General features: G+C 39.9%; 1 protein-coding gene across 2 annotated transcripts in view; it reads right to left on the reverse strand.

Annotated features, from left to right (window-relative positions):
* MPP3 (MAGUK p55 scaffold protein 3) overlaps positions 1 to 20,596 on the reverse strand; it is a 1,051,423-nt gene that overhangs the window by 747,590 nt on the left and 283,237 nt on the right. For both annotated transcript variants that reach the window (XM_044055336.1, XM_044055335.1), the window contains exon 4: positions 15,339 to 15,416. In XM_044055336.1, the coding sequence (XP_043911271.1) occupies positions 15,339 to 15,416 (78 nt within the window). The remainder of the gene's footprint in view (positions 1 to 15,338; positions 15,417 to 20,596) is intronic.

The raw sequence follows: 20,596 nt of genomic DNA on the forward strand, positions 1-20,596 counted from the left end.
ATATATAAGATACCTGATACACTACTGAGTTGTGCACTGTGGTATATGACCTCAAAGTGATATCTAAGATACCTGATACACTACTGATTTGTGCACTGTGGTATATGACCTCAAAGTGATATCTAAGATACCTGATGCACTACTGAGTTGTGCACTGTGGTATATGACCTCAAAGTGATATCTAAGATACCTGATGCAATACTGAGTTGTGCACTGTGGTATATGACCTCAGAGTGATATCTAAGATACCTGATACACTACTGAATTGTGCACTGTGGTATATGACCTCAAAGTGATATCTAAGATACCTGATACACTACTGAGTTGTGCACTGTGGTATATGGCACAGAATCACTCAGACTGTATGAAGGCAGTCATAGTACCATGCAGGTGTAACCCACTTGTCTATATAAGACAGCTATATATATAGGCTTATAGTTATCCCTGTCTAGGGATACTCTGCACGCAGTACATTATTTCAGAAAGCTTGTACCTACTCTTCTCTCTGCCCTCGGTGTAAGTGACTTATTCCACAGTACGGCCTATCGGTAATAAAAGGATACACTGGAGTATGTCACTCACACTAAGAGCAAATCCTTTGAAACAGGATTAGGCTAACATCAGAGTAAACATCAGCAAGTCTTTTGCAATCGGGCACTTGATTTCAAAAAGACTACATTAATATTTTACCTTCAGGTTAAACATTCAGGTGTGCACTTTTATTTATTTATTTACATTTGTTGACTGGTAGTGTCCGACTGGATGTTGGTCCATTTTCAGTGGAGGCCCGGGGAGAAAAGCTCCACAGTTAAAATATACAGACAATAGTTACACTGGATTTACATAGCGATTAACAATTTGATTAACATAGCAATTAATTACAAACATAGTTACAGATGAAGAACATAGTACATCAGTAGACAACTAGAATCTTTATCTGCGAAGTACATAACAGACATTAACAACTGTTACAATAAGAAGTTTCTGCTGTATGATAAGTAGTAGACTTATGAGCATCCGAGCTTGCTATAATTAAGGTAGTTAGTGGGGTGGAAAGAAAGGTAGTGGTTGGATGGGGTGGGTGATATTAGAGTGGGAGTTGCAAGGGCATAGCCAGCATGTTTTTAGGTGCGCTTTTAGTAAAGTTTTGAAGTGGGTGCATGATGGTATGGAGGTAATTGTGGGTGGGAGGGAGTTCCATAATTTGGCTATGGCGCAAGAGAATAGTGCTTCACCAGCAGAGTTATTGGCTTTAGTGATCTGCAAGTGATTTTTGTTGCTGGATCTTAGTGGTCTGGTGGTGAGATAGGGTTGGAGTAGATTCTGGAGGGATGGGACATTTAGTGGATGGTTTACTAGTTTGTGGGTGAGTGTGAGTTGATACCATTGAAGGAGGTGAGGGAGTTCAAGCCAGCCCAGTTCAGCAAGTGAGAGACAGTGATGACTACGGTAGAATGCCCCTGTGGCGAATTTGGAGATTTTGTTGTAGCAGGTCTCTAGCTTGTTTAGATCACATTGCCTTAGGTTGGTATATATTGGAGAGGCATAAAGTAGGGTGGAGATAAGATGGAAATTTGCTACTAAAATCTTTGCTGTTTTGGTGAGAAGTTGCTTATTTCTGTATAATGTTCCTAGTTTTTTGTGGACTTTTTTATGGTCATGGATATGTAAATGTCAAATTTTAGTTTATTGTCTGTTTCCACTCCTAGCAATTTGGTGTGTTCTGTTGGGTATATAGTGGTGTTGTCTTTTGCTGTGATGTTAAAGTGAGAGTTGTTTTGAGTATGTTTGGTGGGTTGGAAGATGAGTAGTTTAGTTTTGTTTGGGTTGAGTATTAATTGGGCATCAGATAATCTAGTTTCAACAGAGGAAAAGGCTTCCTGTGTGACTTTTTGCAGTTTGGGTAGGGACTGGGCTGAGCAGATGATGGTTGAGTCATCTGCGTATTGTATGAGTGTGCCATGTTTGGTGGCAGAGGCTAGATTATTGATGAAAATAGAGAAGAGTAGGGGTCCAAGGATGGATCCTTGGGGAAACCCTATAGAGACAGGTAGTTGAGGAGATATGTAATTCTGCCATACAATGGATTGTTGGCGGTCAGACAGGTTACTCTGAAACCAGTTGGTGACTGACTGAGAGAAGGATAGGTTATTGAGGACAGAGATGAGTTGTTTGTGTGGGACCATGTCAAATGCTTTAGATAGGTCTAGGAAAGTAGCAGAGGAGAGATAGCCATTGTTTTATGCTGAAAGATAGTGTTAGTAAAGGAGAATAAGGCAGTGGTGGTGCTATGGTTTGGTCGGAAACCATGCTGAGTATTGGAAAGGAGGTTGTTAGTAAGGAGGTAGTCTGAGACCTGAGAGTGAATACATCTCTCTAGTATTTTGGAGAGTGGAGAGAAAATAGCTATAGGGTGGTAATTGGTTAGTTCTGTGGAGGGGCCGCCTTTGTGGAGGGGAATTATATGTGATACTTTCCATAGTGTGGGAACGTAACTTTCTGACAGAGATCGGTTAATCAAGATGGATACTGGGTAGGCTAGAACATCAGCTGTGATTTGTAGGTATTCACTTGGGAGGCTGTCTGCTGCTAATTTGGTGGGCTTAAGTTTAGTTAAGAATTTTTTATGTTGGAGGTAGGTACAGGAGAAAAAGAGAAGGCAGTGGGGAGATTACTAGTTGAAGGTGTGGGTTGGAGGGGAGGGGGGTTGTGTTGTTTAGTTAGTGATAGTATGGTTTGTGTGAAGTGCGTGTTGAATGAGGTAGCAATATTTACAGAGGAGTGAGGGATGTTAGGAGGAGGGGTACTGACTTTACCTTGATGGAGGATGGAGCTGTTATTGCAGTATGTTCCATTTTCATGTGGATTTATTACTTCCCATGGCAATATTGTGTTATACGATTCCACAACTGACAATAATAAGCCATAATAATACTCTGTGAAAAACAAAAATGTTAACCTAAACATTTAAAGATTACTCTTTCAATCAGCTTAAATATAACACTTGCATTTTTATTAGTATGCTTAATTAAGCTTTTAAAGAATGCTTTTCGTCTGCATCTGGTATAGTTGTTTCATGATGTGTTGCCTTCCAATGGTGTGTCCTTTACAAGAAATCTTATACTAATAATTCATTTCTGAGAAAAAAATAATTTAATAATGTAGCTCAATAGGTTGCATGCTTGCATTTAGTGCAGAAAGCTCTGGGTTCTGCTCTAAGGTAGTCGGATTAAGTTTTCAGTACTGACACTACAGTGCAGTATAAAGGTTACTTGTAGTACCATCATTTCATATTCTACAAGGTCTTTTTTTCAGTACCCCATGCCTGAAACATCTGCATTAAATTGTCCTTTTTCCATGTTCTCAAAAGTATTTTAAAATTTGCCTTTATTTTGAATTATTTTTTCTTCCTCCCTAATGTCTTTTTGCACAGTTTTCTTTTTTCAGTTGTTCCTATTAGGGGGTCACCACAGCGGATCATCTGTTTCCATATCTTCCTGTCCTCTGCATCTTGCTCTGTCACACCAACCACCAGCATGTCCTCTCTCACCACATCCATAAACCTTATCTTAGGCCTTCTTCTTTTCCTCTAACCTGGCAGCTTCATCCTTAGCATCCTTTTCCCAATATACCCAGCATCCGTCCTCAGCACATGTACAAACCAACGCAATCTCGCTTCTCTGGCTTTGTCTCCAAACCGTCCAAACTGAGCTGACCCCCTAATATACTGATTCATAATCCTGTCCATCCTTGTCACACCCAGTGCAAATCTTAACATCTTTAACTCTGCCACCTCCAGCTCTGACTCCTGTCTTTTCGTCAATGCCAGCATCTCCAACCCATATAACATAGCTGGTCTCACTACCCTCTTGTAGACCTTCCCTTTCACTCTTACTGTACCCCTCTTTCACAAATCACTCCTGAAATTCTTCCCCACCCACTCCACTCTGTCTGTACTCTCTTCTTCACCTCTCTTCCATACTCACCATTACTGAACTGTTGATCCCAAGTATTTAAACTCATCCACCTTTGTCAACTCTACTCCCTGCATCCTCACCATTCTTCTATCCTACCTCTCATTCACACACATATATTCTGTCTTAGTCCTGATAACCTTCATTACTCTCCTATCTAGAGCATATCTCCACCTCTCCAGGGTCTCCTCAACCTGTTCCCTACTCTCACTGCAGATCACAATGTCATCCACAAACATCATAGTCCACAGGGACTCCTGTCTGATCTCATCTGTCAACCTGTCCATCACCACTGCAAATAAGAAAGGGCTCACAGCTGATCCTTGATGTAATCCCACCTCTACCTTGAATGCATCTATCACTCCTACCGCAGACCTCACCATTGTTACACTACCCTCGTATATATCCTGTACCACTTTTACATACTTCTCGGCCACTCCAGATTTCTTCACCACAACTCCTCTCTAGGTACCCTGACATATGCTTTCTCTAAGTCCACAAAGACACAATGCAATTCCTTCTGACCTTCTCTATACTTCTCCATCAGCACTCTCAGAGCAAACATTGCATCTGTAGTGCTCTTTCCCATCATCATGATATTATAAATTTCACCTATGAAAAAACACGCAGTTTTAACTCAGGCAAGTCTACAGTACTATAGAATATTAGCTTCTGCTCAATGCAGCAGCATATCATTGTCAACTCTAGGATTTTCAGAGGGTGAGATCCCTTGCCACCTACTGGACTCTGTGCCATTTCTGCCAGTGCATGATTGCACTCTTGGCTTGTCTTTGGAGGGTGTGCTGTTTGCATCTTGTTTTACACTTACACTGCCCCAGGTGTTTATCAGTGTTAGACTATCAGAACCATTTTCCACACTGTTACATGATGAGTCTCTGATAGATGTTGGTTTATTGATGTGCTAAAGGTCTTGGCACAACAATAGAGACTACAGTACTGTGATGCCACATTAAATAAGAATCATGTTATATGCCACACTGAGCCCACTGTATACTGTGAGGGTAGGGCTTTTGCAAAAACATACGACCACAGAATCCTAACTCTCCAACCAGGTCACCTTACTCTCACAACCAGTCTTATGTAGTACTAAATAAATGGATATTTTTGACGCAACTCTGTTGTCCTATGTTTCTGCAGTAATAGGTATTGTTTTTAACAATTTTCTCTCGACAGTTTGCTCAGTAGGACAAAAAAAAAAGATGAGTTAGAAGGCACTACATTTCTCAGTTTTACAATACTCACCAATGAGGCATAGTGCTGGGGGTGCGGGTTTGGTTTTGCTTAGTGTTAACCCACAGAAGCAGATGCCACATATCGGCTTGTTATTTCAGGGTACACAGGATAAAACAGTACATGTTTGAAAGGATAACATGACAAACAATGACATAAATGTGCAGGAACAGCACAGTCATAGCAGCAATTCTGTCCTGCTCTGTCAAATTGGAAGTGGATAATATGACAACAGCTGAACTCAATGTAGCAGTCCAAAGGAGAACATTATAGTGTCAGAGGCTGTGATGTCATAGCTATGAAACAGCTGGGTAAATAAACAGTACGAGCACAGTAATCAGAGCAAAGACTCTCAGGTGCGGGTATGAGGCTGTCGTATATAATTGCCCTTTCTTCCTGGGAGAAAAAGTGTAGCAGAACTCAGCTTCCTGCAGACAGGAGGCAATGTACCAGTGATGTTGTACAGTCCATTTGGCAGTCAGGTAATGTCTCTAACCCAAATATAAGAATGAGACTGGAATGGAGGGTAAATGGGACATAAAACACTCCTAGTTATAAACTAAGTGCACATGTAGTGGGTTCAGAAGCAGCACAGTGATTGCATAAATTGGCACAACTGAAGTGTATTCCATGCATGTTAAAAAAATCAGTGGAAAAGAAATGGCTTTATACAGAAAGAGGAAATCAGCTGTGCACTGCAGACCTGAATGAGTTTTACATTCTTTCAGTGTTATTGTATGTGGAAAATCATAGTTCCCCTTATGTACAATTATCGCATAGCTGATTATATTAAGTAATGGAGTGTGAAAGCCAAAGCTCCCTGCACTGACAGGTTATTGAGATGCTTTGTCCACCATATAAAATTAATGTTAACTGGTGTTGTGTATGCTGTTCACATAAAATTGTACATTCGATACGATATTCACATAACTGCTCTTCCATCCTGGTGCCTTTCCCTACATAAGGAGGTGGTTCTCCAATTCATAAAGATCCATTTCAGTACTAAAATGCTTTGGTGCAAACTTTTTTATAGAAACTAAATAAAAGGTTTTCTACTACTTTGTTCAAGTGCAAATAAAAGGATAACAATGATGTAGCAAGGCTTTGAGAGGATTATTTAATGGAAAAATTATTTAAATCCCCTACACTCGTTTGAAATATACAGCACCATTAATGTTAAGACATTGCAAAATATAGGTACCCCACCATCAGCACCATTTTAAACAGAAAATCAGCATAAAGAATGCATCCTGATTTTCTTCATACAGTGGAATGCAGCTTAGCAGAATGCAAATAACCATTTCACTGTGGTATCTTACTAGCTGGAGGTTTGCATCACTGAAAGCACACACCATTATATTACGACAGTGACACTGTGCAATAGCTCTGGAAGAAGAGCAACCAATCTACTTGCCAAATGCTTTTTTTCTAGTAGTAGAGGGGTGGTCATCACCATATCTCCAGATGCTGTCCTGTGTCCTGCACCCTTTTTAATACCCCATGTTATCTGAGCATAATTTGTATGTCAATGGGTTATGCCACATGTGGAGGGTCATGTGACCCAGGAACATGCAAAGTGCTTGCTAATAACCTGATAATGCAACATATTCACAAGACACTGTAATATGCCATTTGTAGGTGTGGCTTAATATGGTAATTCTCTGTGATGCAATTTGCACTATGCTAGGAGGGTGGGCTATGTGGCCAAAAAGATTTAGGCAACCTCTGGACAATAAGCAATAGAATGGGGCCACTTCTGGACAACAATCAATACATTAAACAGAATGGAAGAGAAGAAAAAAGTGCCCCCAGATAATCAGTACATTGAACAGTGAGGGAACTGGGGCAGTATTCCTGAACAACAGGCATAACTTTAAACAGTGTGTTGGTGTGGAACGTAGACATGCACAGTCTGTGCACTTCCTTTGGAGGTGTGAAATGCTTGTGCACTTCTCCACAGTGACACTCGAACTGTGCGTTCTGCTTGGTTGTCCATAACTGTAACACATAACAGGACTTCCACTATGTTGCCAGTGAAGAATTCCAGTGTAGTCACCACATATCTAGACAGCAGTATGCAGTTAGTTCCACAGCAGAACTGTGCAGCGAGGTCCATGGAGAATCTATATTGTGTAGGACAGTTCGTACTATGCAGCCTTTTAAACATTTATTTATTTGTCTTTGATTACCAAGAAAGGCTGACTGGACAAAGTTCCTTTTCATCACAGGCCCAGCGAGAAAGCTCCTCATTACATTTATTTGCAAGAGCTAACAGTAAAGGGGTACTATATTGCACTCAGGAGTATATAATTTAATAGGTGATCACCATGCCACACATACTATATATAATATGTATGGCATATTAAGGTCAGACGCATTTACAGAACATAATATATGCAGCATGTAAAACACATGCACACATCAATACAACTTTCAGCATTCTTTTACTGTGTTTGTTCATTACTCCCCTTGTATTTTTAACACACTGACTATAAATAAGGCACATGCTTAGTTTATCCAAACAGTTAATTGACTTGAGACCTGTAACGAGGGGAATTAATACTTTAAAAGTGTGAGAATTTGTGTAATATTTGTTAGATTTCACTACTTTAGGAAGGGACTTAGCAATGTGGTTGGTACAAGGGCAGGACGGTTTTCTTGACAGGAAGGATTTTACTGGGATTATAGATAACAGACGGGATAAATTTTAGAATTAGAAGGGGGCGTATAATGGGATTGTTACCTTCCTTAGTCGTGTCTCTCCCATGAAAAACTCCACTGTGTTTGGAAGCCAGCAAGACCACAGAAGATACAAAACAAATAACCGCTAAGTAAACAAAAAGAAACATCAATAGCCTGACTGCTTTTACCAGAAAGGCTCATCCAGACTCTGCTACACTTTGCTGTGAAGGAAAGGTTAGTTTGCTTTTATTTTTTGTATTACTGTATTGCCTTTCTATATTTTGAATACTGTAGTTTGTTTTCTTTACCTTGTGTTTTGCTTGCATTCTGTTTTAACAGCATATTAAAACTTCAAAAGAGACCACAGCTCTCTCTGTTCTGAGTCAGGCAGAATTTTTCCCGCCCTCCCACTCGTTTAAGTTGTCTTGTTAAATACCACTGTCTTTCTAGTTGCCCGCCTCTTATGTTAATCTGACCATATATCTCATTTCTCTCTACTTTCACTGGCTTATGTGAGTAATCACAAAATCATCATTTTTGAAATCCCACCCCTTCAATTATTTAAATTTATTGGCCATCCTACAGTATTTCATAGTACCAAAATACAAAAGTGACCACCCCTTTCAATCCATCTTGCTGTTTTAAAAATAGTAACTCTCCACTAAACCTTAACTTTTAAACAGGTAAAACTCAAGTTACCTACTTTCACATCTAACTTCTAGTGCACACTGCAGAGTGCATTCTTTTCAATCTTACCTTTAAGCATCCCTGTGACTAGCACTTTCTCTAATACCTGCTGGAAAGCACTAGGAAGCCTTAAACTCATACAACACTGAACTCTCCTTGTTAACAAGGAGAAATTAATAGTAGGCACTAAACAGCCTATAATTGCAAAGTACCTTGCTAAGGAAACAGCTCCTATACTTACAAAGAAAAAAAAATTCCCAAACCAGGCATGTGCAAGGGTCAGCTTCCGTGATTTCTCCTGTCCGCCTGGTGAATCTGGCATACTAGGGCAATGCAGCAATTGCCTCATGTACACAGACAACCCTCTCCTCCTACCACCCAACACTACAACCTGTGAGAGATGCACTTACATAGCCAAAATGGAAGCAAAGCTCTCTCCACCCAAGATTGTGCTAAACAGTCAAGAGGAGAAGGTTAACACCCACACTACACCTCAAGCAACACATAGCCCTTCTAAACCCGCACCACCAACACCCACATATAGCAACACTAAATCCACATATGCAGAGGCCCTTAACTGTAACCTGCCCAAGCAACAAAGACCTCTGAAGCTGAAATGCAACAAACACCAGTCACAACCAATGTGTCACATAGTTCACAACACCAGTGTGCCACCCAGCAACAGCCCCTAAGGCAAGACAATGTACCTAACACTCTAGTCATAGGTGACTCTATAGTCCGGCACACTGATGTCCCTCTCACCAGGTTGAATAAGGAGAAAATTACAGTCAGCTGCCTGTCGGGTGCCAAGATCCGCCACATAACGCATGCACTCAAGTCACTCCACAACAAGTACAAATATGACTCTGTCATTGTCCATGTTGGAGTGAATGACTTGAGACGCACCTCCTGGACTACATGAAAAGAGACATGGAAGAGCTCTCGGATCATGTGGCCCAGGCAGGTATGACCCTAGCCCTGAGTAGCATCCTGCCTTCGCCCAGAATGATACCACAATATAAGGATAAAATGATTGACTTCAACAATTGGCTAAGCTTATGGTGTCATTCAAAGGGGATCCAGTATCTGTCTGCCTGGGATGACATGATTGACAGACCACGATGCTTTGCCAGAGATGGTCTGCACCTGTCGCCCCTGGGATTCAGTTTACTGGCTAAGGCTCTTGCCACCCCTATAGTGCCTTTTTTAGGCAAACTTCAAAGGACAAAACTACCACCGTAACAGGTACAAGCATGCAAAATCTGAAGGTAATGCTACTCAATGCTAGAAGTCTAAACCTCAAAATGCACTCTCTCGAGGCACTCCTAAAAATGGAGAACATCGATATCTGTGCAGTAACTGAGACCTGGTTCAAGGCTCCAGAGAGCACCCCTGCAATACCAGGCTACAACTCTTACCACACTTTTGGCCACCAAACCAGGACCAAAACACTAAAGGTGGAGGAGTGTCAATATTCACCAAGGATATTCACACCACCAGGCTAGTTGGCCAACACAATGTGTCTGAAATTCTCCAAGTGCAACTAACACTAGGTAAGACTGCAATCCAAATTGTAGCTTGCTACAGATCCCCCACCATACCCCAAGATTCTCACTATACCTTTCTAAACATACTGGAAAATATTAAGATAGAACCAAACACCCTAATACTGGGTGATTTTAACTACCCTGCCATTAACTGGGAAAACTACTCATGTCCCAACACCTTTGCTCAACGGTTCTTGGAATTCATAAATTCCAATGCCCTGGATCAACTAATCCATAGTCCCACCAGGGGCTCCAATATCCTAGACCTGGTCATTACCAACATGGGAAATCAATGCTCCATACCTATGGTCACCCCCTCGTTAGTCAGGTCTGACCATAAGCTAATCACCCTTAACATCCACATCCCACCCCCACCCCCAGTAAAGAAACCACCATAAAAAACTTCTCCAAAGCCAACTTCATGCTACTCAAGTCAGAAGTGACAAACTTCATGACACCCATGCAGACGGAACTGAAAGTTCAACTGCTGAATCCTACACTAAGGCACTGTATGAGCACATCCACTCATGCATGAATCGTGCCAACACACATAGACCCAAAATGCCCTCATCCAAAAAAGGAAGCCAATCTGGTGGCCCCCTGCCATAATCAAACTTTACAACAAAAGGAAGAAACTTTTGCAGAAGAGAGGAAAATCCTAGGATGCAAAAACTCCTTACTAGCCTCAGTAAGAAACTGAGATGCCTCATAAAATCCTCCAAAGCTAGTTACGAAAATAAAATTGCCAAAGATTCCAAAGACAACCACAAAGCATTCTATAACTATGTCAAGAATCTAAATGGCAATGCTCAGATCTGCTCTGAGCTAAAACAGAACGGCATTAAATATGCTGATCCGAAGGATATTGCCAATATCCTGGCAGATCGATTCAGTGCCAACTTCACCCCTCTCACCCCTAAATGGCACATCTCAATACCGGAAGATTGCCAAATTCCAGTAATAACGGCCTCACAGGTACAAAACGCACTCTCTAAAGCCAAGAATACAGCATCCATGGGACCAGATGACATCCCGGGCTGTGTACTACATGAACTACAATATGAACTGGCACCTCACCTAAGTGTCATGTTTAATCATAGCCTCACCTCAGGTTTCGTGCCCACTGAGTGGCGCAGAGCTACAGTTATCCCAATCCACAAGGGGGGATCCACCATGGATCCAGGAAACTACCGTCCCATCAGTCTGACAAGCCTTATCTGCAAGGCCATGGGCATATTATCATGGAACTTATAAACAAAGACATTGGCAACCTTCAAACACTGGACCCCACCCAGTTTGGGTTTGTGAAGGGCCGAACTTGTCTCCTGAACCTGATTGACTTCTTTGAATCAGTCTCCAGAGCCATGGATAAGGGTAGGGTGGTCCACACAGCCTATTTAGACCTTGCCAAGGCCTTTGACACCATCCCCCACTCTGGAATCATAGATAAACTTACTAAGTTGGGCATTAATCCCTATGTCACCCAATGGGTTGCTAAATGGCTTACTGACAGAACTCACACCGTAAAAGTAGCCGACTCCAAATCCAGCTCCAGACAAGTGACAAGTGGAGTACCTCAGGGTTCAGTCCTGGGGCGCTCTTGTTTGGCATCTACTTCTCTGAAGTACAGGTCAACACTAAGGGACTCTGGCTAACAAAGTTTGCAGAAGACTGCAAACTGGGAGCCATTACTGAATCCCCAAATGATGTGGATACTCTACAAAAGGGCCTTACAGAAACAGATGCTTGGTGCCAGAGCCATGGGCTCAAGCTCAATGCCAGGAAATGTATTGTTATCCCCTTTGGGAAAAAACATGTATCCATGAATTACCATATAGGTGGCAGTACACTAAACACAGAAAGTGTGATAAGAGACTTAGGGACACAGGTGGACAGTGGTCTCACCTTCGATAACCACCTCGCCACAACAGTCAGGAAATCCTTCTATGTGGCACACCTCATCACGAAGGGCTTTTCATCCAGAAAAAAGGAGGTCATTGTCCCACTGTACTCATCCCTCATTAGACCCATTTTAGAATACAACGCCCCATTTGGTATGTACCTCTCAAGACATCTGCAACAACTGGAAAGGCCTCAGAAATACCTCACTAAAAGAATCGCAGGCCTAAAGCAGATGCCCTACACTGACCGCCTTAAAAAACTCCAGCTATACTCTGTCGCATATCATCTACTCAGAGGCGATCTCTGCTTAACATACAAGGCCATGTTAAACCCAGAGCTGTTGGACATGCTACACTTAAAGAAATCCCAATCCCTCAGAGCTACACGCTCCAGGGATCTAAACCTTGTCATCACAATAAACAAAACATGCTGGAGGGATAGGTTCCTGACCCAGAGACTCCCCAGACTCTGGAATAGATTGCCCATACATGTCAAGCAGAGTGCCTCTTTGGACCTCTTCAAGAGGAACCGTGACGATTGGATGGGAGAAAGGAAATTCACCCCAGGGATCACGTCAGTCACCCTGCTAGACTGGGGTCCAGGAAAGTAAATAATGTGGGAAGAAATAGCCAGGGAATTGTTATGGCTAGGCTTGTATAGGCCCTAGGGCTGATAGCCTAGTACCAACCTATGAACCTATGAACCTATGAAAATATTGCTCTGACTCAGAAATTTTACAGATTTTGTAGCACACAGAAACTTTTAGTGTTGAAATAGTGAAGTGAACCAGTATGAAATCATCGCTCCCAGAACCCAGTGGTACAAATTATAGATGCATGTGCTCATCTGCTAGTCAGTACAATGAAACAAATACTGATTTTAAAAGAAATACAAACTAAATATAACAAACTTTTAATTTAAAGCAGCATTTTTAAGCTCTGTCATTAGAAAACATTTTCTGAATGAAGTTTAAAGTGTCAGTTGTTTTGTGTAGATTGGGAGTTTCTTTGTAATTTCATACTGACATGGGTAGCAAATAAACAATAATATAGGCAAATTCAAATAATACACTTACATAACTGCAGACACAATAAAACTGGAATGTATTAGTGCCTAGACTTATAGCTAATATCACTGAGTATAACGATTGTTACTGGTCTGAGATTCACTGTAGATACTTTGTAAAAATATTTGTGCAAACATTCTGAATGAGCTAGTACAGTGCCTGGATTCAGAAACACCCTCTGCATAAGGTATCTGACACATCATGGACAGACATTGACTGCAGAACTGACTGATGCAAAGACCATAAAACACAGAATTGTCTGTGTGTCTGTACATGCACTGTGCACTGTAGCATGAAATGAATACAGCACTAAAAGACATCATAGTACCTACTTCGTTTATATACAAATAGTTCAGGCAGTAATGCCATTCTAACCTGCTAGTATACCAAAACAGTCATTCCCATAATAAGCGCCAAGTTGTTCTTAAAATAACTAAACTAGTGCTTGCTTTAACATAATTTGGTAGTCTTTTCCGGACACATGAACAAATGAAGCTCTTCTGATTGTACTTCTTACTGGACACGTTTCTATTCATAGTCCAGATATCTTCAGTTCCATCTTCTCTGCAAGTGTAGGGACACACTAAGATGACTGCTATGAAGTATGGAAGGCATCATTCGTGGTTAATGCATCAGTCACATCCTTATCCCACATCACTTACAATATAGAAAGACAGATGTGTTTTATTTACAAGACTGTTCCAGCATAGCTGCAAATCTGAAATGTAGAAGATATTGTTCTGGGGTATGAAATTATTAACTCTACTCTTGTGTGACATGGGTAACAAAGGCAAATTTATTATTAGTCACAGACATTCAGATGAACAACATGTGTACCACATGTGCATATGTAGTACAACAATGCATATGTGCCTGCATTAAAATGGAGACACACACACACACACACACACACACACACACACACACACACACACACACACACACACACACTCACATATGCACCTCATACACATATGCTGTACACCTGTACTGTACATACACAGGCGCAGACACACACACACACACACACACACACACACACACACACACACACACACACACACACACACACACACACACACATGCACCTCATAGGCATACGCTGTACACCTACAATATACATGCACAGACACACACTCAGATGAACAACATGTGTACTACACATGCATATATCATGCAAGAATACATATGCGCTTGCATTAAACTGGAGGCGCACACACACACACACACACACACACACACACACACACACACACACACACACACACACACACACACACACAAATATATGGGCATGTACTTCACATATATGTGCCTCATCCCACATGCAGGTGCAATAAATGCAAGCACTACACCTGCACTCCCTCACATATATGCTGACATGCAGAGACAAAAGATATATACACAAAGCACATATAATGCATGCATGCATTAAACAAGCAACATAAAGATAAACATGCACACATGGGAGCATGGACACACACACACACACACACACACACACACACACACACACACACACACACACACACACACACACACACACACACACACATATTTACAAACTAACAGTGTATTTTAGGCCTTCAAAAATGCTTGCCACCTACAACAGTAGAATCATAAACCTGGTTACCTCCCCAGTCCCCCTGTTGTTTCTTGAAAGTCATTAAACTACTGGCATACCTATTCAAAGTGGCAATACGTTACAATATAAACCAGTTTGAAAAGGGAAACATTGTTTTTGTAATTTAGTATTCAGACTTGGAATCCTCACAAAAACCATTGTTGTTTCCAGTGTCAGTCATCTGAGATTTTATTTAAACTCCTAAATTCACAGTCAGTCTATCTTTATGTAAACATCTCTACATCAGGATTACATTTCCCGTAATCAGCCTATAGGTAACAATAAAGGAATAAAGTTTTACTGATCTGGTCATACAGCCCAGACCCTATAGTTGTACAATCTCCCTAGTATAACACATCTGGATACTTTCTAACCATCTTAGTTCAGTCATGTTAGAAGAACTAAACACAGCACAATATTCAGTATGAGGCCTCACCATTGACTTATATACAGAAATGAAGATACAGATTGACCTACATATGGTTCATGCAGTTGTGTTGTTGTACCTTTTGTACACGGGCACACTTTTATATGCATATAACAAGCAGCCAAAGATGTGTTTCTTTTATTTCGGTTTATAGGACACCGATAATAAATCTACTTACATCTTCGGCCAGAGGGGCTGCACTGTGAAGAATGGGGGTGGGGCTCTGCCTCTCGTACTGCCGTAGCTTTTCATGAATCTGCAAAAAAAAAAAAAAAAAAATCAAAACTACACCATTATGCTCATCAAGTTCAAAAGGAATATGATGTAGAAAACATCTGCAAGCTTTTTGCAAACAGTTATCTATTACATTCTTAACAGTGACGTGAAAGAACATTAGTAGTAATATTTGAAGTCTCCATTGGTGCTTACCCTGCCATGGATCTGTTCTGGAGCATCTACCTACCACAGTGTGCAAAGATGTTGTGTGTCATGACCTCCTTCCTGGCTATGCTGACACATGCCTTGTTTTCTGAAATCAATCAGTTTCAGTGAAAAGAAAAGATCATCTACTGGGACTTGCCCTGCCTGGCCCCCCACCATCTGACTCCTCATTTCTGAGATCATCACAACTGTTAGTAACATGGATGTATTCACAGGGAAGTCCCATGCAGCTTTATAAATTGCAGCATTAAATTTGAATTCACTGTCAGCAACATGTCTTATAAAGATAAGCTGCATCATATATTTTTGTACCAGATCTAGACTGCATCATTTGATTTTTGATGGATATATTTCCTGCATTATGAATTCTCATTGCTTCCACATGCCACAGCAAGTTCATGACTTCAAAGAAAGAGATAACAGACTGCATTACTGCGGAATATTAATGCGCTTCTCTTAATTAGTTAATGGAGTGAAATAAGCTCTTTGTGTTGCTTGTTTGTTGTCAGCTTTTACTCTAAAGCATGCTTGAAAATGGGACTGCTGGTTCCTGGCCATGACTTCTAGAGAGTCAATCAATAACTACAAATTAACAAAGAAGTGACTATGCAATCTGTATGAAAGCTCTGATTTGCTGTGGTTACCATCTCCTAAATGAAACCCACAGACTTGGCCTTGAGAGTTTTGCACTAGTAAAAGGTTTGTTCAGTGAATATACACTCAGCAGGTTTTGTTACCACAACTTTGCAATTCATTTTTTTAGGCATTGCTGTATTCTTATAAGGTTTCTAGGAGTGAAGTAAATTATCTGTTCTGCAGAGTGTGTTTCACTATCTGGCACACAGCAAGAAAAAGCTCATAAGGATACAACTATTCATAATATGGTAGAAGAAAAGTCTTATTATACAACGACCCCCCCCCCATTAATATTCAAAAACGTGCACACTGATTGGTCAGCGCGCACGTTGTAAATCAGTTATAGTAATGGTAAAAGGTCCGGTCACCTAGACTTTTTCCATTACTATAACTCTTTTTTTTTTACAGCAATGGAGAACGCAAGATCTCCATTGCTTCACACTGTATCGCTATGTTAAATGTTTAACATAGCGAGACAACTTTAAAAAAAGCAACAGAGATTTAAAGCTTCGCCCTCGTGACCAAACCACACCAACCGTGGGTAAATCCAGCATAATCCAGCATTACCCACACCCAGGCGTGGGTTATTGCTATAATATTTACTTGCATTTATTAATCAGGGTACAGCACTGACTCATATGGACTCAGCTTAGGAGCACTGTCTAACACTCTGCTTGTGCTGTGCTGATAAGGCCGAAATATGTATATTTACAACAGCTAGTGGGGTTTGGCTTTATTGGCCTGAAATTGTCCATTAAAACAACTTAAAAAGAAAAAAGTCATGGGCATTCAGAATCGTCTACTAGTGATTTCTTCACAGTCATACAGTACTCAGAAGGAAGCAGAGGGAATCAAACCCATGCTTACAGGATGCAACTATTACCAAATTCAAGCCTTAATTATCTTCATTAATTATCTTCATTAACTGCCGGACACCTCCACAGATAAAATGTCTCTACACCTTTCTGTATATTTTTAAATATGAATCCATTTTTCTTTCTTTCTTTCTTTATTTATTACTGAAGTTTAATGTGCTGTTCTAGAAATTCCCACTTGGTCAATGATTCCTTTCTGGGGAAATCTGAGGAGATAGTTATACTGACTTGGATTTTGAAGAAACTATACAGCTCTTTCCTGGAGAGGCATGCTAGGTAGCAACCTTTCTAGCGATGTATAGTGTGGTGGAAACCAAGGCAGTGGAAAATGTACCACTGGACGATGAACACCTGTCTATGGGACTAGAGGAAAGATTACGAATGCTAAGAGGTAATCGAGATAAACAGACGATTGGTAGTTCATAAACTAATCAAACATCAAAAATAAGTAGTACTTTTAACAGCGATTCAAGTCAAGAAAAATACTGCCACACATTTTTCCCAAGAAAGATCAAGACACAACCACGTGTAAATCAATTCCACAATCAAAAATGACTGGCAGCTCACCTTAGCCATCCACAGTAAATGAAAAAAATAATAATTTATGCATGGAGGCAAAATTCTCTGCATCCCTCCTTGTTGGGGTCTTTGATCTCAAAACACACTTTATATATATATATATATATATATATATATATATATATATATATATATATATATATACACACACACACACACACACACACACACACACACACACACACACACACACACACACACACACACACACACACACACACACACACACACACACACACACACACACACACACACACACACACACACACACACATTAATCCTTCAGTCATGTAATAGTGGGGAAGGGAGAAACTCTTCTATATAGTGGGCTGTCTTATTAAGAGGGTCCTGGTTTGCAAGCAACTAGTTGTTACCTTCTTATATCTCTATTTGTTAAATAGTGCTCACTGATAACAGCCAAATCATCAGATAAGGAGATAGTGTACTAACTTTAAACTAAAAATAATTGCAAACTTTCTCGGAATTTGTTTGCTAAAAGTAAGTCTACGCTTGCCAATTCACCCTACTGACACTCACTCAGTTTCTACTTAGTGAAAATGCTAAATTTAATATCATTATGGTATATATTCCACCTCCTTCTATAGTTGATGAGGAATAGGCTACATTAAAATAAATTTTAGATTCCAACAAAACAACAAATTAATAATTTATGAAGACTTCAACCTCAACTGCAATGGGACACGTACAAGTATGCTGACTAGGTTTTAAAACATATACAACCTTCTCAACTAACTAAAGAAGATGCTACAGTTAATCCTTTCCGTCACTAAACCACTAAGTATCTTAATCACAAAAATACCACATAAACTACAGCAAATACATATTCCTGTTTTTCCTGTCCTTTCCTATTGGTCAAAACAATCACCTCAGACTGTAACAGCTTGCTCATTTCCTGAAAACTGTGAGCCCTTATTATAAACAGAATTACAACAAACAAATAGAGCCAAGACTCCACTTTAGTTCTTTCAGTGTTCAATAACTTTATTATTCCAATGCAAGACAGACTATTTCCACTAAAAGAAAGAAAAGAAAATGTTAAAGGCAATTGCTTACCTTGATTAGCTGCTGACTTAAGAGACATTATAGGTTAACATGTATTTACGAGAGAGAGAGAGAGAGAGAGAGAGAAACAAGGCTTGGAAAGAATGCAGATGTGGCTGCTATAACAATACGAAGTTACAAGCTTTCAAAGCCTAACACTTTCCACCAGAGTAAAAATTAATGCTCTAAGGCAGAACTCTACAGGAATTTACAAATCTCATATTTAACTGCCCCCCCCCCAAAAAAAAAATCGGGTACACAGTAAAAACATTAACACTAATAAAATCTTCCCAAAATTTCCATTTCTAATAACTGAAATCGCAATAACTTAAATGCTATTAAACATTCATTATCATTCCCTATCACCTAAAAATTCATCATTTTCTGCACAAGAGACAACCTATCCCTGTACATTAACTAATGCAATACTCTGCCTTTTATTTCAAATCAGTCAATAGAAACATGGTAGAGAAACCCATGAAGAAATATAGCTATAAATATAACCCCCCCCCCATTTTCACTACTATGTACATTCTAAAATTCTCAATACATGACACTCATCACTATTTTTGATCTACCGCTATCCACAAGGTTACCGTTTCCAACATGCCCGTCTTATTCCTTTCCCAAAATTCCTACGCGTACTCATGCCACTGATCACACACTAGTTGTCTCCTCCTTAGCCAAAACTCTGCATGAAATTATCTGATTAACATTTGAATATATATTCAAAAATGACTTCTTGTCTCACAAGGAACGTTTCTCTCGTGTATAGCACTCTGACTGCAATCTTCTTCTAACTAATCAAATATATTCCAGCACGGAGACTGGTCCGTAACTTGGGGCCATTAACAAGATCATTTGAAATGGCTGATCATGAAATTACTTCACAAACTTTTTGATTGTGAAAGTTTTTTCATTTCTCTTGGTTCATGAGGTGCCATGCTGATGGATCATTCACAGTTGCAGGAACTAATTTCTACTTTGAAACAGATACATCGACTATGCGTGTTCCTCAGGAATCAGCTTTATTTCCTCTCATTTTTACCTGTTTATTAGCACTTTGCCCTTGGCTCTTCTGCATATGAACTATTATGTATGTAGATGACATTGTGTTCTTGAAAATTACTCTATACCAATATAGAAATGGTGCACTACAAATAAAATGGTTATGAACCCACAAAAATCAATGGTCCTGATCTTTGTTGCTTCGAAAAGAATAGGCAGATTTCAAACATTCCTCTTCCTTTCACTAGCCAGCAGAAGAACTTAGAATTATGACCAAGCTTTCTCCCTTCAAACATATAATGAACTGCTAATAATGAAGATCTTAAATCAACTTAAAGTACCAAGTAAAGTTTTGTACTTTCTCATTAATGAGGCACATTTAGCAATAGCTATCAATGTGTTAACAACATTGGAATAGATCTTACCTAAAATTCAACAATACTACATCACTGCTAAAAATAAGATTCTTTGGTTAATCCACCTGGATAGTAATAGAAAGCACCACTGCTACATTATACAAAATAAAACATGGCAACCGATCAATGCTAGGATTGCCATTTTGATAACCATATTGGCAATTAATGCTCTCCATTAACAAATATTCTTACAATATGAGATGCATTATATTTCTTAATAAGCAGATATAGTATCTATCTACAAAAGCCATATTTCCAACTTACAAGCTATGAAAAAGCTCTTAGTAAGGTTGTCTCTATTTCATGAAACACTCTGCCCATTAAAATCATATTCACAGATAAAATGTAAAATGTAGTTTTACAAGAAAAAACTGGAAGAACACCATAATAAAGAAATCACATGTGATTGCTTCAAGGAT

This window comes from Protopterus annectens, chromosome 13.part0, assembly GCF_019279795.1.
Source record: "Protopterus annectens isolate FY-2018-M chromosome 13.part0, PAN1.0, whole genome shotgun sequence".
NCBI classification, from domain to species: domain Eukaryota; kingdom Metazoa; phylum Chordata; order Ceratodontiformes; family Protopteridae; genus Protopterus; species Protopterus annectens.